General features: G+C 46.1%; 1 protein-coding gene and 1 long non-coding RNA gene across 2 annotated transcripts in view; both read left to right on the top strand.

Annotated features, from left to right (window-relative positions):
- The window catches only part of LOC138683379 (uncharacterized), a 224,933-nt gene that overhangs the window by 175,151 nt on the left and 32,990 nt on the right, over positions 1 to 16,792 (top strand). The gene's annotated exons all lie outside the window — the stretch shown is intronic.
- LOC138683610 (endogenous retrovirus group V member 2 Env polyprotein-like) lies at positions 10,005 to 11,160 on the top strand. The gene has a single exon (XM_069775595.1). The coding sequence runs from the start codon at positions 10,005 to 10,007 to the stop codon at positions 10,839 to 10,841; it is 837 nt and encodes a 278-aa protein (XP_069631696.1). The 3' UTR covers positions 10,842 to 11,160.

Here is a 16,792-nt window from a genome sequence, read left to right as displayed (position 1 = left end):
TGAGGATGAAGGGATAGCAATGAGGCCATTAATTAAGACAGAAACCATAGACAATGGCCAAAATGGTGGAGCACCACACATGACCATTAAGACAATACCATATTCCGCCACTGAATTATCTAAAATTCAGGAAAAGTATATCTGACTAGCAAAGGAGACCGAAACAGAATATGTGTGGAGGGTGTCATTAACCGGTGGCGACCGGATTTTATTGTTAGAAGATGAAGCCCAAGGATACTGGGGGCCGGGAGTGTTCCTAACTACCGATGATCCTAGGGAACTGTGGTCTCTGACGCAGTGGGCAGCTTACTGGGCAGGGGGAATAGACCAAATGGAACGAGGAGAACCAACACGGATAGACACCCCTTCTATAAATCAGTTAACCGAGAGCTTACAGAAAACTGCTTGTCTCCAATTAATGCATGATAGGCGATTAGTGCCACAACAGCCCTCTCCGATGTTGTTAAATGCCAATCCCTATAGAATGACTCCTCTAATCTGAGGTTTACCAGATTATTTGAAATTATATGCCGTCCAGCTGCAGGATAGATTACGCAATGCGATAGCACCTAGAGGAGGCAGGCGGAATGCAGGAGGGGCCCTGACCTGGGGAGAAGTGGCACAGGAATTGATTAACTATGGCCGGAGAATGGATCTCACAAGGGAAGAAAGCAGGGCTAAGCCTGCTATCTGCCGAATAGAAGGACCTGGCTGACCTCCCCCATCTAAGACTGCAAACACCAAAAAGCTGTATGGGGGTCAGCGGAATTTGTTGTGGGCAGAAGGGATAGAAAAGGGAATTCCCCGGGATGTGATGGATGGCATGCCCACCTCTGTCCTAGAAAAGTTGGTCCTAGGATGGTGTCCTGGGTTCAGCTGGGATAGAGTTAATTTTTACAGGAACCTGGGAGGTGGGGGGCATAGCCGGGGCAGCTGACCTGAACTAGCCAAGGAGCTATTCCATACCATGTGACATCATGCTCAGTATATAAATGGGGAGCGGGCCGGGGGGTGGTCTCTACTTTCGGTGGGGGAAGTGGCAGAGCGTCGGGTCCCAGGTGGTGAGCAGTTGCACTGTGCATCACTCCTTTTGTATACTCTTTCATTAGTACCGTTGTTGTTGTTGTAACCTTTTTTTTGTGTCCCAGTAAACTGCCTTTATCTCAACTCTCGAGGTTCCAGGTTTTTTTTTTTTCTTTTCTCTCCTCCGTCTCCTCCCTATCCCACCGGAGGGGGGCGGGAGGAGTGAGCGAGCGGCTGCGTGGTCCTTTGTTACCGGCTGGGCTGAAACCACGACAGGTGGAAAACAAGAACAAGGAGCCTCCCCATACTGAGTTAGATGCTTGGGGCAATAAGGGAGCGAATCCGCAGTTGCTGGCAACTCCCACTCCCCAAACGCCTATTGCCCCAGAGGAAGGTATGACTGTCCGCAGGATGGGAAACTAGACATGCCATTCCCAGTAAGTGAGCCGGGGGACGGCCAGTGGGTTTATTTAAGGAGGCTCACTGAAAATAAGACAGAGACCTGTTGATTACTTTTCCCCTTGGTCCCTTTAAGACCCCGGTAACTTTTTTAGTTGATACGAGTGCTTAGATGTCAGCACTCCAGGCGGATGTTGCTAACTGCAATGGAATAATTGCAGATAAGAAGCAGATATGGGTCACAGACGTTTTCAGAAGCTCCCAACCGCAGCTGACAGCTAAAGTTAAATGCTGGCTGCCAGGGGATTTGTCCCCCGTTGAGGTTACTATGATACTAGGTCCTCTACCCACCAATATTCTAGGACTCGACCTCTTAAAGGGCCAGTCGTGGGTAGACTCTAAAGGAAGAGAATGGAAATTTGGGTGTCCCGCAATCTCTGTGAGGCTTTTGCAGTCGGCACCAACTCTCCCACCTTCAAAAATAGTTAATGTCAAACCTTATGCTTTGCCTTTGGGAGCAAGGGAAGGTATCGCTTCAGTGATAACTGAGTTACAGGAACAGGGGATAGTTATTCCTATGCACTGACCCTATAATTCTCCAGTATGGCCGGTCCACAAGCCAAATGGGAAGTGGCAATTGACAACTGACTATCGATGCTTGAACGCCAATACTGGCCCGTTAACAGCTGCAGTCCCCAGTATAGCAGAATTAATTGCAACCATACAAGAACAGGGTCACCAGATTTTAGCAACCATTGATGTGAAAGACATGTTCTTTATGGTTCCCTTGCAAGAAGCAGATAGGGACCGCTTTGCCTTTACCTGGGAAGGGGTACAATACACATTTACACGGCTCCCCCAAGGCTATTGCCACTCGCCAACCATTGCTCACTATGCATTGTCCCAGGAACTAAATCAGATCACTCCTAAAGATGGAGTAAAAGTATATCAATATATTGATGATGTGCTAATTGGAGGACCAGAAACCACTGCGGTGGGACAAACCCAGAGAGAAATCATTAATCACTTAGAGAATTTAGGGCTCCAAATTCCTGCCAAAAAGGTGCAACTCCCATCACCTGAAGTAAAATTTTTAGGTATCTGGTGGAAAGGAGGGACTGTGTGCATACCTCCCGAAACCTTGTCCACCCTCGAACAAGTAAAAATGCCTGAAAATAAGAAAGAATTGCAGCATGCCCTAGGCTTGTTAGTGTTCTGGAGAAAACACATCCCCAACTTTTCTATCATAGCTCACCCTTTATATGATTTAACCCGTAAAAGAACTGCTTGGGACTGGACACCTGTCCATGAAGAGGCTCTGAAATTATTAATTTTTGAAGCAGGGATTTACCAGGCCCTAGGGCCGATACATCCAACAGACCCACTCCTCATAGAATGGGGTTTTGCAATTCATGGGTTATCTATACATATGTGGCAGTGTGGACCTGAAGGTCCTACTCGTCCTATAGGTTTTTTCTCATGTAGCTTTAAGGATGCTGAAAAATAGTATTCAGTTTGGGAGAAAGGACTCTTTGTGGTTAACCTAGCCTTACAGGAAGCCGAGAGAATTATACGACAGCAGCCCATTATCTTGCGAGGACCCTTTAAGATCCTGAAACCAATATTGGCTGGAACTCCTCCCCCCGCAGGAGTAGCTCAACAAGAAACAGTAAGGAAGTGGTATTGAGACAAGGGGAGTCAAAAGAATCTCAGTAGACATAATAAAGGGGGGTGAAAGATGATGTTTAGTGCTTACATTGTTGAAATTAGCTGAGGTAGAGACAGTCCTTGATAAGAAGAGCTGGTCCCAAGAACCAGCCAATGAGGTAAAGACAGTCCTTGATAAGAAGCAGGAGCAGGCCCCAAGAGCCAGCTAAGACTGGTCTTGCAGCTTGGGTGAATACCAAGAAATCACTGAGCCTGCGCAAGGAAAAAGGTTACTAGCGGTGACAAAGAGGAGTCATCTATCTTCATCTCTGCGACCACCAGACGACCACCATAAAGAGGCCCTGCGCAGGCGCAGTTGGGAGGGGACTATGGAAATGACCTCTCAGAGCAAATTTTAATATGAAGCGGGGATAGGTCATGCATATGTATAGGCGTATTGTGAATATGTAATACCTGACTGTATAAACTTGAGGCGAACTGCCGAGTCGGGCACGCACGACTTTGGTGGGACTACCCCCCGTGCCGCCCAGCGCTGAATGAACATACCTACTTTACAATCTCACTGATTGTGGAGTCTGTTTTCCGCATGTCAGTTTGGCGAGCCAGGCAGGAGACTCTCTGCTCGGCTGCGGGACCGACTGCGGAGCGGACGCCCCTAGGCGCGCCCCGAGCACTTTCCTCGGAGGAGCCTCCGCTGCCAGCCGCTCACCGCGGGAGCAGACAACAACCTCCTGAAGCCGCGGACCAAACGGTATGTTTTACAAGGGGAGCCTGTAAAAGTACGGGCCGAAACAACTAGTAAATCGCGCAGAGACGTCTGGCGTGCAGCATAGTCCCCGTATGGGAGGAGGGTACCCTGTATGGGGGGATTTGCTGACCGATAGAGCGGCCGCTAGCGATCTTGGGGGTAGATCGAGCAAATCCGGGGTGACTGCTGCATCCCAGTATTGGGAGCCAGGACGGACCTGTCGATGACTGGTATATAAGAGGCAGGAGAAGGGTAAGCGCACCCCCTCGCAATTGCGCTTGGTTTATGGGGTAAGTGGACCCCCTCGCAATTGCACTTGGTTTATTTTTTGCAGCTGCTGAAGGTTGTCAACTGGAGCGATGCTTGTATGATGTAAATGTTTGGAAATTTATGTTAAAGATTTTATGTGGGTGTGTGGAAATGATATGTTGAAATTTATAGGTGTATGTATGTTTGTTAATGTGTGAATGTCTTTACGTATTAATAGGGGTGATTTCTTGCTTTGTATGTGGGCTTACAACTGGACTATATAATAATTAGCATCCGGCTTGGGTTTTGTTGAAGTGTAAATCTTGTGGGAGAAGCTGGTACTGTACATCTAGCAGACAGAAACCAGACTGCCTTGAGTGTTTTCTCCAAATTCCACACCTTTATGATTGGGAAAGAGCTCACTAAGAATCCAAAATACTGAGATTGGTGTGTAAAGGAAAATTTAATTCCAGAAATTTGGGACGCGTGGGAGGAAAACTGGGGAAGACTGTAAAAGAAGTGTAAGAAACAATTTGCATGGAAGCTTATTAAAAGGAGAAGCCAAAATCAAACTTAAGAATCATTAGGAGGAGTTATAAAATGGGAAACAATCAAGGAGGAATATCAAGGAAAAGTCCTCTGGGTTGTGTAATTGCCCACTGGAAAGATATTGTTGGGACCGGAGGTACGGAAAGTAAAAAGAACCTTATTAAATACTGCAATCAGTGGTGGCCGTTGTATAAGTTGGAAAGTGATGCTAAGTGGCCACTTAATGGATCACTAGATTATAATACTCTATTACAACTAATGCTGTTTTTAAGGAGAGAAGGAAAATGGGATGAGGTTTCGTATGCAGACATGTTTTTCACCCTCCGAAATCATCCGGAGTGGCAAAGGGACTGTGGAATGGTACCCCCACAGGACCCCATGGTGCTTGCACTTGAGCGAGAGAACAACAAGGTTGAGCTTAGAGGTAAACTGAGGCGGTGTTGTTCGGCATGTAGTATTGGACAAAGATGTACAAAGACAAATAAAATTCATCAGGTACCAGAACAAGATCTAACTGATTTGTTTAAGCCTCCCCCTCGACCACAGGAACAGGATGCAGACTCGGATAGAACTCCGACCCCCCCGAGCAGTCCTGTATCCTCCCGTACTAGGAAGAAAATTGCCTCAACAGCTTTACAAGCACCTCTCCGAGAAGCGGTGGGGCCAGAGGGTGGGACGATGCTAATCAAAGTACCCTTTTCTACTGCTGACCTAGGGGAATGGAAAAAGGTTGCAAAAGATTATAGGAGAGATCCGATAACTGTAGCTAAGCATTTTCAATTTATTGTGAAACAGCATAACCCTGATTGGAAGGATATACAGTTATTATTGGAATATATGACTGAGACAGAGAAACAGCTGATTTTAAAAACAGCAGGAAACCTTGCTGAAGATCATTATAAGATCACAGGAGGGGACATTAAGGAATATTTCCCTCTCCAAGACCCAAAGTGGGATGCTAATAGATCTGCACATATGGAAGATTGCAGGGGTATCAGGAGTGGATTATAAAAGGAATGGAGAGAGCAATCCCCAAAACTATAAATTGGTCAGCTTTATATGCAATTAAACAGAGTCCTTCCGAGTCTCCATCCGAATTCCTGGATCGACTGAGGGATATAATGCGCCGCAACACACCGCTGGATCCTGGGTCAGAGGTAGGAATACAACAATTAGTCTCCCTGTTTTTGGGTCAGTCTACAGGGGATATAGGGCGCAAACTTCAGAAATTACGCCCTACAGAAAGTAGGAATTTAGAAATATTGTTGGACGAAGCATGGAGGGTATTTAGTAACAGAGAAGAAGGATATAGGCAAGGGCAAAGGAAATTAATGGCTGTTATTCAGGAAGAAAGAGGAAGAGGGCCTAGACAAGACTTGTCCCGACTGGGCAAGGATCAATGTGCTTTGTGTAAGAAATTCGGTCATTGGAAAAGGGAATGCCCAAGGAACAAGGAGGATCAGAGGGCTCAAACAGGAAGAACGGTAGCCCCTGTGAAGGGAGACTGACGGGAACCTGGGGAATCTACCCTAGTGGATCCACTGGTTATAATTAAGCTAGGGAAAACACAACAAGAGGTAGAATTTTTGGTAGATACAGGAGCAACATACTTGGTTTTGAATCAGGCTTTGATGCCCCTGGGAAACGATTATGTCATGGTGAAAGGAGCGACTGGCCAAAGTGAAAAGGCATATTTTTGTAAACCTTTAGAATATAAATTAGGAAAGCAGTGGGGCATTCATAAATTTTTATATATGCCCAACTCCCCAAAGGCACTTTTGGGAAGGGACTTGTTGGAACAATTGGGAGCAAAAATTGTATTCAAAAAGGGAGAAATTACTCTGGAGGTAAAAGATCAGCAATATATTCAAATATTGAGCCTAACTTTAACCAGTCTCCCCCTAGAAGGAAATATTAACAAGGACATCTTAAACCAAGTGTACCCAGGGGTATGGGCTACCGATGCACCTGGAAGAGCGAAAAGTGCTCCACCTGTTGGAGTTAGGATCAAGGAAGGCCAAAAGCCAGTAAGAATTAAACAATATCCCCTAAAGAAGGAAGACAGAGAAGGAATCCGGCCGGTGATAGAAAAATTTTTGCAGTTGGGATTATTAAAAGAGTGTGAGTCTGAATTCAATACCCCTATATTACCTGTTCGGAAGCCCAATGGGTCATATCGGGTGGTCCAAGACTTACGGGCGGTGAATAAGATAACTGAAGATCTTTACCCGGTAGTGGCGAACCCATATACCCTGTTGACCGTATTAACACCTGAATTGACTTGGTTTACTGTTTTAGATTTGAAGGATGCTTTCTTTTGCCTCCCTCTCCATGAAGCCAGCCAAAAATTATTTGCATTTGAATGGGAAAACCCCAAGAGTGGTCGAAAGACCCAGCTCACTTGGACGGTGTTGCCACAAGGATTTAAGAATAGTCCTACCATTTTTGGCAATCAGCTTGCGAAAGACTTAGAGTCCTGGGAAGCCCCGTCTGAGGAGGGGAAGCTGTTGCAGTATGTGGATGATATCCTGATCGCCACCAAGACAGAGAAAGATTGTATGACATGGACGGTGAGTCTGTTGAATTTCCTGGGACTCCAGGGGTACCGGGTATCCAAGAAAAAGGCACAGGTAATGCAACGCAAAGTGAATTATTTGGGCTATGAAATTAGTGTGGGACAAAGAACTTTGGGACAGGCCCGTAAAGAGGCAATATGTCAAACTCGTAGACCTCAGACAGTAAAAGAGTTACGGACTTTTCTGGGAATGACAGGGTGGTGCCGATTGTGGATCTATAATTATGGATTGCTCGTTAAATCACTGTATGCATTGACAGCCACTGAGCAGAAACACCTTGAGTGGAATAAGGAGACCGAACGAGCCTTTGAGCTACTGAAAAAGGCTTTGATGTCGGCCCCGGCCTTAGGACTCCCAGATGTGAGTAAGCCGTTTCTTCTTTACTCCCACGAGAAGCAGGGCATTGCCCTGGGAATATTAGCACAAAACCTGGGCCCATATCGACGGGCAGTTGCCTACCTCTCTAAGCAGTTAGACACGACTGCAAAAGGTTGGCCTGGATGCCTGCGGGCGGTTGCGGCTGTGATACTGAATATACAGGAAGCCCGAAAGTTTACTCTGGGCCAGAAAATGACTGTTCTGGTGTCTCACACAGTATCAGCAGTACTGGAAGCAAAAGGTGGACACTGGCTCTCTCCACAAAGATTCCTGAGATATCAAGCTATATTGGTAGAGCAGGATGACGTGGAGATTATAGTCACTAACATTGTCAACCCAGCTTCTTTTCTCAGCGGGAACACAGGAGAACCGGTACATCATGACTGTTTGGAAACCATCGAAGCAACATACGCCAGTCGCCCAGACCTGAAAGACAGCCCCATGGAAAACGGAGAAACTTGGTTCACAGACGGAAGCAGTTACGTCCTAAATGGTAATCGACATGCGGGATATGCTGTCACCACCAGCCAAGAGGTAATAGAATCAGGAGCTTTGCCCATGAACACCTCCGCACAGAAGGCAGAAATAATTGCTCTAACCCGCGCCCTGGAATTGGCCCAGGGCAAAGTTGTGAACATTTATACAGACTCAAAATATGCCTTTGGAGTTGTACACGCACATGGAGCAATTTGGAAGGAGAGAGGACTATTGAGTTCTCAAGGGAAAAATATCAAACACGCAGAAGAAATTCTGAAGTTACTGGAAGCTGTCCAGCTCCCTAAGAAAGTAGCAATTATGCATATTAAGGCACACCAGAAAGTGAGCTCAAATTTGGAAAAAGGGAATGAGCTGGCGGACAGAGAGGCAAAACAAGTGGCCAAAACAAAGGTAAAAACAGAAGGGGCCTTAATTCCTGATAGACAGATTTCCCTAGAAGGTAAGCCAGAATACACTAAGGAAGACCAAAAGCTCATTACAGATTTAGAAGGGTCGTATAATGAAGAGGGGTGGGCTCATACCCCAGAGGGAAAGCTAATCGTTCCCTCTTGCTTATTATGGCATTTGATACGGGAGGAACATAGGAAAAGACATTGGGGAACAGAGGCTCTGTATAATCATTTGATAAGAGAAATTGTGGCTAGAAATTTATACACCACGGTGAGACAGGTGACACAACAGTGTGATCTTTGCCTCCAGACTAATCCTAAGAATACCCCCAAGCCGGAAATGGGCCAGATTGGAAAAGGCAATGGGCCTGGACAACAATGGCAAATTGATTTTACAGAACTTCCAAGAAAAGGGGGGTATCGATATTTATTGGTATTAACTGATACCTTTTCAGGTTGGCCAGAAGCATTCCCAAGAAGAACGGCTAAAGCTCGGGAGGTAACTAAAATACTGGTACAAGAGATAATACCACGTTTTGGGGTTCCAGCAACCATATCCTCTGACAGAGGACCACATTTTGTCTCAAAAATAGTACAACAAATTAGCCGCCACTTGGGTATAGATTGGCAGCTTCATACTCCATATCACCCCCAGTCGAGCGGTCAAGTGGAAAAAATGAACCACTTAATCAAACAGCAAATTGTGAAATTAGGACAAGAAGCAAATCTGACATGGCCTCAGTCTCTCCCTTTAGCCCTTCTGCATATACGAACAAGACCAAGGGCGAAAGAAGGACTGAGCCCCTTTGAAATTCTGTATGGACAACCCTATGGGATACAGAGAGGGGTGTCTGTACAAGCGGGGGATGAAATTATGACTTCTTACATGGTGGCATTAGGTAAGCAACTTAATAAAATCAGGAAGCATGTGGTAGGGACTCGAGGGAGAGGTTTGGATGGGCCTGTGCATAATATACAACCAGGGGATTATGTGTATATAAAGTCTCTTACAGAAAAAACTCTGGAGCCGCAGTGGGAAGGACCCTTTCAAGTACTACTTACCTCCTTCACCGCGATTAAGATCAAGGAACAGAACGCCTGGATCCATCACACTAGGGTGAAGAAGGCACCCAAAGGACAATGGACTTCACAGGAAAAAGGACCTTTGAAGCTCAAATTTGTGAGACATTGATTATTATGTTTCTGAGTTGGACCTTGTCCAAGGGGCAGGCTTGGGATCGAAATACTTATTTAAATATGACAGAGAGTATCTCGAAAGTACTAAATTTATCAGATTGTTGGGTATGTAATCCCCTTCCTCAGGGGAACATGGAGCTCCCCTTTTTAGGAATCCCAACCACAAATTGGACATCTCTTATTGAAGATGGGCCAGACAGGAATGGATCATGCCCTCATGGAAAGGGAAATACCCAGCAGGGACCCAACTTTGATCTGGGGGTGCCCAACCCTAAAGAGATCTTAATTACTGGCCGTTGCTTAAATATTACTGATAATATTTGGGGAGACATGGATAATTGTAGCCTTGCGGAAAATCTGGGAACTTTTGATAAAGGAAAATTAGAGTGCCTTGGACTAAACTTAAGTATCAGTTTCTATTATATCCGGAAACCAAAGGGGGGGCCAGGAAAGAAGGGGCAAGAACAAGACAGAAGGGAGACACATCCCGGTCCAAGATGCAACACAGGGCCCGGATACTGGTGGCTCTGTGGGGATGGTAGGGCCAGAAAGAGTTTACCCCAGAACTGGAAGGGACACTGTGTTCGAGGGTACCTTGCACCTCAGACCAGTATATTCGAGGAAGCTTCGCCTCCCCGAGGGTTTTTGAGAACACCTTGGCTCCGTGTAAAACGGACTGAAAACCCACTAATTATTCGAGGTACTGGGTACCATAGTTTTGTCCGATGGTTAATTCCCTCTTTAGGGGTAAGCGAGTTGGAGAAAGCTATCGTGAATATATCTGCTACATTAGAGATTATAGAACGTGCTACAATTGATGCAATTCGAGGGCTGCAACTGGAAATACAATCCCTAAGTAAAGTAGTACTCCAAAATAGAATGGGATTGGACATGCTTTTAGCAAAAGAAGGGGGCTTATGTGTAGTTATAAACCAAACTTGCTGTACCTATATCAATCAAAATCAACGAATTGAAACAGATCTTGAGGAGATATGGGAAAAGACTAAAATACTACATGAAGTTTCCCAAGATGACACTTCTTGGGGCTTGACAGGCATATTAGAAAAACTAACCTCCTGGTTGCCAAATTTAACATGGTTAAAGCATTTGTTTATCACTATAATAATCATCATTCTCTTGTCTGTGGTCCTTTGCATAGTGGTTTGATGTGGCTTTTTGTGCTGTAAGAGTACAGGAGACTCTTACAGTGAATGGAAAAAGAATCAGTTACGACGAAAACTCGAGACCAACAAATACTTTGAGAGGATGCTAGATAGGGAAACAATGTATTAGAAGTACTAGGATTAAATATAGTAAAAGAATTTACTATTTTCTAGAAAAGGGGGGACTGAGACAAGGGGAGTCAAAAGAATCTCAGTAGACATAATAAAGGGGGGTGAAAGATGATGTTTAGTGCTTACATTGTTGAAATTAGCTGAGGTAGAGACAGTCCTTGATAAGAAGAGCTGGTCCCAAGAACCAGCCAATGAGGTAGAGACAATCCTTGATAAGAAGCAGGAGCTGGTCCCAAGAACCAGCCAATGAGGTAAAGACAGTCCTTGATAAGAAGCAGGAGCAGGCCCCAAGAGCCAGCTAAGACTGGTCTTGCGGCTTGGGTGAATACCAAGAAATCACTGAGCCTGCGCAAGGAAAAAGGTTACTAGCGGTGACAAAGAGGAGTCATCTATCTTCATCTCTGCGACCACCAGACGACCACCATAAAGAGGCCCTGCGCAGGCGCAGTTGGGAGGGGACTATGGAAATGACCTCTCGGAGTAAATTTTAATATGAAGCGGGGATAGGTCATGCATATGTATAGGCGTATTGTGAATATGTAATACCTGACTGTATAAACTTGAGGCGAACTGCCGAGTCGGGCGCGCACGACTTTGGTGGGACTACCCCCCGTGCCGCCCAGCGCTGAATGAACATACCTACTTTACAATCTCACTGATTGTGGAGTCTGTTTTCTGCATGTCAGTATGCCCAGCTAGACCACTACTGTCACACTAGACAGATAGAGGAGGGAACACCCAAAATGCTCCAAATACAGGATCCCCCTTCTGATCACCCAGATACAGAACCCCCTCCATCGTACATCAAAGTGGCTATTCATTTTAAACCCCATTTAACAAACATGTGGTTCACTGATGCTTCCGCAAAAAGGGAGGGAAAGATGTGGAAGTATTGAGCAGTAGCATTACATATTGATTCAGGGGAGCATGTGATAACTGAGGGAGAGGGTAGTGCCCAAGTAGGGGAGTTAGTTGCTGTGTGGAGTGTAGTCATTAAGGAAGCTGAGACAACAGAACCAGTATACATTTATACTGACTCCTATGCAGTGTTTAAAGGATGCACTGAATGGTTACGGTTTTGGGAACAAAACCAATGGGAAGTAAACCAAGTGCCAGTGTGGCAAAGAGACAAATGGGAAGAAATATTGAATATTGCCAAGCAGAGACCTTTCTTGGTAGGCTGGGTTTCTGCACACCAGGCAGGAGATAACCCAGCTCACCTCCTAAATAACCGGGTAGATTCCTTAACACGTCTAGCCAGTCTTGCCATCGATGATGAAGCAGAGAAATGGGAACACTTTCTGGAGTGGCTGCATGTGAAGCGTGGCCATTCAGGGAGTAAAGACCTGTACAGAGAGGCTATTAGCAGAGGATGGGCCGTTACACGAGAATTATGTAACACTGTTATTTCTGCATGTGGTCAATGTCGAGTTCGTTTGGAAAAATATAACCCTTTAAAGGAGCAACCCCTACATTTAAAGACAAACAAAGGTTTATGGCAAACGTGGCAAACTGACTATATTGTCCCCTTTCGGGTATCAGAGGGAAAACGATATGTGTTAGTAGGAGTTGAGGTAGTATCAGGACTAACACAAGCTGAAGCTGTATCCAGAGCAACAGGAGAAAATACAGTGAAAAGTCTTAAAGTATGGTTTAGCTGCTTACCCAAGCCTCAATCAATTCAATCTGATAATGGGAGCCATTTCACCACTGGAGTGGTGCAAGAATGGGCTAAGGGTGAGGAAATCCAGTGGGGTTTTCACACCCCTTAATACCCTCAAGCTAATGGTATTGTGGAGAGAACGAACGGACTTCTAAAACGAGCTCTGAGGCCCCATGACCCAGGGTGGGCCTCGCGAGTACTGAAAGCAGTATACCAAATCAATAGCCAGTGGGGGGCAAATGGCTGCCCCCAACTCCTAGCGTTCTGTCCCACACCTCCTTCTATTGTTCCAGGGACGAAAGGTGGCAAAGACCCTGCACGTTTGCTCCACTATGCTGGACAACTAGTATTAGTGGAACTGCCCACTGTGGGGCAAGTGCCCCTAACCCTAAAGATCCCCCTTAACCTTTATTCCTGGGTGGCCACAGATGCCCATGGGAAGGAACATCGTATCAATACCCGATGGATTGTCCCATCCTTCTAAGTGGGCCTTCATGTCCTGAATTAAAGTTGCTCCGATGTTAAATGGCTGATGGGAAAATGTTTTTCCTGTATCCTACTAGCTGGATTCTAACAAGCATATCAGTTAAGATGCACAATATAACCCCAACCCTCTGCTATAGTGCTAAGACTATAGCTGCTTGGTTGCTTGCTTATGTTTTTGTTACTTTTGTATTTCTGACTAGTGATGCTGTGTTGACTTCTCAGGGTTCCTGAGTTGGGGGGAGGACATAGGGAGCTTGGCAGCAGACTGCGTTGGAGTTCTTGCAGTGGCACCTATGCCACGTGAAAGCAAAAGGTCGCTTTTTTTACCTGGTTAGGATGTAGTTCCTTCACCACAAAGTTCAGGCAATGTTCCTTTGATGCCACGCAAGAGCAAGAGGTCGCTATAAACTTATTAGCCTTTTTATGCACAATGAGCACATTCTGCTGATCTACGGATGCTTTAATCAGAGCAATTCCAGTCAGGAGAGCTTGAAGTTTAAGGCTAGTTTGTATGCATCTATAATAAGTAACACATCCTGCACATGGCCTGTATGAGGTTGTTTTACAGAAGCTGCATGAGCGCCTTGGAGAGTGCACCTCAGCCTCTTGGATCCCAACCACTAGCAGCACTGCTTGACATCTCCTCCAATCTCATCCCTCTAATCATTGTTTATCTTTGTATATATTTTGCAGGTTATCAGAAGCCCACCGCAGGACTTATGTTTTCACTTGATGAGTGGGCCATTATCTGTATTGTTTGTTTGATTTTGGTTGTGATATTTTTATGGTACAATAGGGAAAGATGGTTTGAAACTCCTTCCTCCTTGCTTTTCTTACTTTTGGTGCATCTGGACAAGGAGAAAGGACCTCCAATTTAGCTTGGGAAGTGATACAAGGATTCATACATGTCTGGAATAGAATGGATCAGGGGATCTGTATTCAGATTCCTACTTCTGCTGAGCAGGGGATTAGATTCGGCTTGATACCCATGAGGCTCAATATTGGAAAACATAATATGACCAATGGCATTATAGGGTTAGTAGATGCTCCTTTTGAGTATCAATATCGAAGTGATTATACCTCCTCTGGCAGATGGTGGCGAGATGAAGCAGCCTTCTATGAGATCCCTCGGGACACGGGGTGGCCTGACAATATACAAAACTTGTAAGCAATGGAGATTGGAGGTCAGTCGCGAAATTGGTATTAGTCATAGCCCACCATGTCCTCCAGGATTCAAGGAAGCCTATTCCAGATGATTCCCACCTTATCCATCCTAGTGGAGAATAACAGGCTGCACTTCCTATCATAATATATCTTGTAATCTAGTGCCCTTTTGGCCTGCTTCCCCGGAAATTACCCCTTTTGAATTACAATATAATGTAAAATGGGATTCAGCTTGGTGTGTTCACATACCTGACATGAAGGGACAATATCTTTTAATGAATAACACCCACACTGCTTGGGGATGGTCAGTGAAACACATGTTAAAAAAACAACCTCTTCACTTATTAAAGAAAGAATTTGTGGGCACACCCAACCCCAATGATGCCCATTTGTTAAACTGTACCCACATTAGAGATTGTACCACAGGTGCCAGCAATCCCATTGAAACGTGGATCAGTTTGGAAGTTAGAACCTTAATTTGAGATATGTGCAGCTGTTGGGGATATCCTAATTTTGGATACCAAAACCGAGATAGCCAATGTAATCAGATCACCAATAATGTTAATATCTGGCTAAAATGTGGAATTCCCATTAACCACTTCCTAAGACATAAGGTGGGAGAGGATAATCAAATACACCGGGGAGACGCAGCTACTTGTCAAAATGCTTTGTATGCTGCCCCTGAGGGGACCATCTGGGGGTGCTCAGATGGGAAAATGTACTCGTACTTGAATGTTATCAAACAGGCTGGATTGCGGTGTGGTTTGGGAATTCCTACTATGTGTCCCAGGCAAAACTTTGAATATACCACTGTCCTGGTGTGATGGGTTGACCCTGGCTGGATGCCAGGTGCCCACCAGAGCCGTTCTATCACTCCCCCATCCTCAGCTGGACAGGGGAGAGAAAAATATAACAAAAAGCTTGTGGGTCGAGATAAGGACAGGAGAGAAATCATTCACTAATTACCGTCACAGGCAAAACAGACTCAGCTTAGGGAAAATTAGCTCAATTTATTACAAATCAACCAGAGTAAGATAATGAGAAATAAACCCAAATCTCAGAACACCTTCCCTCCACCCCTCCCTTCTTCCCGGGCACAACTTCACTCCCGGATTTCTCCACCAAGCCCCCCCAGCGGCACAAGGGGGACGGGGATGGGGTTTACGGTCATCACACGTTATTTTCTGCCACTTCACCTCCTCAGGGGGAGGGCTCATCACACTCTTCCCCTGCTCCAGCGTGGGGTCCCTCCCACGGGAGACAGTCCTCCACGAACTTCTCCAACGTGGGCCATTCCCACGGGCTGCAGTTCTTCACAAACTGCTCCAGCATGGGTCCCTTCCACGGTGTGCAGTCCTTCAGGAGCACACTGCTCCAGCATGGGTCCCCCACGGGGTCACAAGTCCTGCCAGAAAAACCTGCTCCAGCATGGGCTCCTCTCTCCACAGATCCGCAGGTCCTGCCAGGAGCCTGCTCCAGCGCGGGGTTCCCACGGGGTCACAGCCTCCTTCGGGAACCCACCTGCTCCGGCATGGGGTCCTTCATGGGCTGCAGGTGGATATCTGCCCCACCATGGACCTCCCTGGACTGCAGGGGGACAGCCTGCCTCACCAGGGTCTTCCCCATGGGCTGCAGGGGAATCTTCGCTCCGGCGCCTGGAGCATCTCCTCCCCCTCCTTCTTCACTGACCTTGATGTCCGCAGGGTTGTTTCTCTTACATGTTCTCACTCCTCTCTCCGGCGGCTGTTTCTCACTCTCCCAACTTTTTTTTCCTTCTTAAAAATGTTATCACAGAGGCGTTACCACTATCATTGATTGGCTCGGCCTTGGCCGGCGGCAGGTCCGTCTTAGAGCCGGCTGGTATGGGCTCGCTCTCTCGTGTAACACAGGGGAAGCTTCCAGCAGCTTCTTACAGAAGCCACCCCTGTAACCCCCCCACCACCACCAAAACCTTGCCACACAAAACCAATACACCTGGTTTCAGCTGGGATAGAGTTAACTGTCTTCCTAGTAGCTGGTACAGTGCTATGTTTTGAGTTCAGTATGCGAAGAATGTTGATAACACTGATGTTTTCAGTTGTTGCTCAGTAGTGTTTAGACTATAGTCAAGGATTTTTCAGCTTCTCCTGCCCAGCCAGCGAGAAAGCTGGAGGGGCACAAGAAGTTGGCACAGGACACAGCCAGGGCATCTGATCCAAACTGGCCAACGGTGTATTCCATACCATGTGACGTCCCATCTAGTATAGGAACTGGGAAGTGGGAGTGGGGAATCGCTGCTCGGGGACTGGCTGGGTGTCGGTCGGTGGGTGGTGAGCAATTGCCCTGCGCATCATTTGTACATTCCAATCCTTTTATTACTACTGTTGTCATTTTATTAGTGTTATCATTATCATTATTAGTTTCTTCTTTTCTGTTCTATTGAACCGTTCTTATCTCAACCCATGAGTTTTACTTCTTTTTCCTGATTCTCTCCCCCATCCCACTGGGTGGGGGGGAGTGAGTGAGCGGCT

Source organism: Haliaeetus albicilla, chromosome W (assembly GCF_947461875.1).
Source record: "Haliaeetus albicilla chromosome W, bHalAlb1.1, whole genome shotgun sequence".
In the NCBI taxonomy this organism is placed as follows: Eukaryota; Metazoa; Chordata; class Aves; order Accipitriformes; family Accipitridae; genus Haliaeetus; species Haliaeetus albicilla.
This window is presented reverse-complemented; position numbering and strand designations above follow the sequence as displayed.

Bases quoted from the DNA above. Each gene is read 5' to 3' on its own strand.
- LOC138683610 (XM_069775595.1), top strand. From the start codon at position 10,005: ATGGATAATTGTAGCCTTGCGGAAAATCTGGGAACTTTTGATAAAGGA.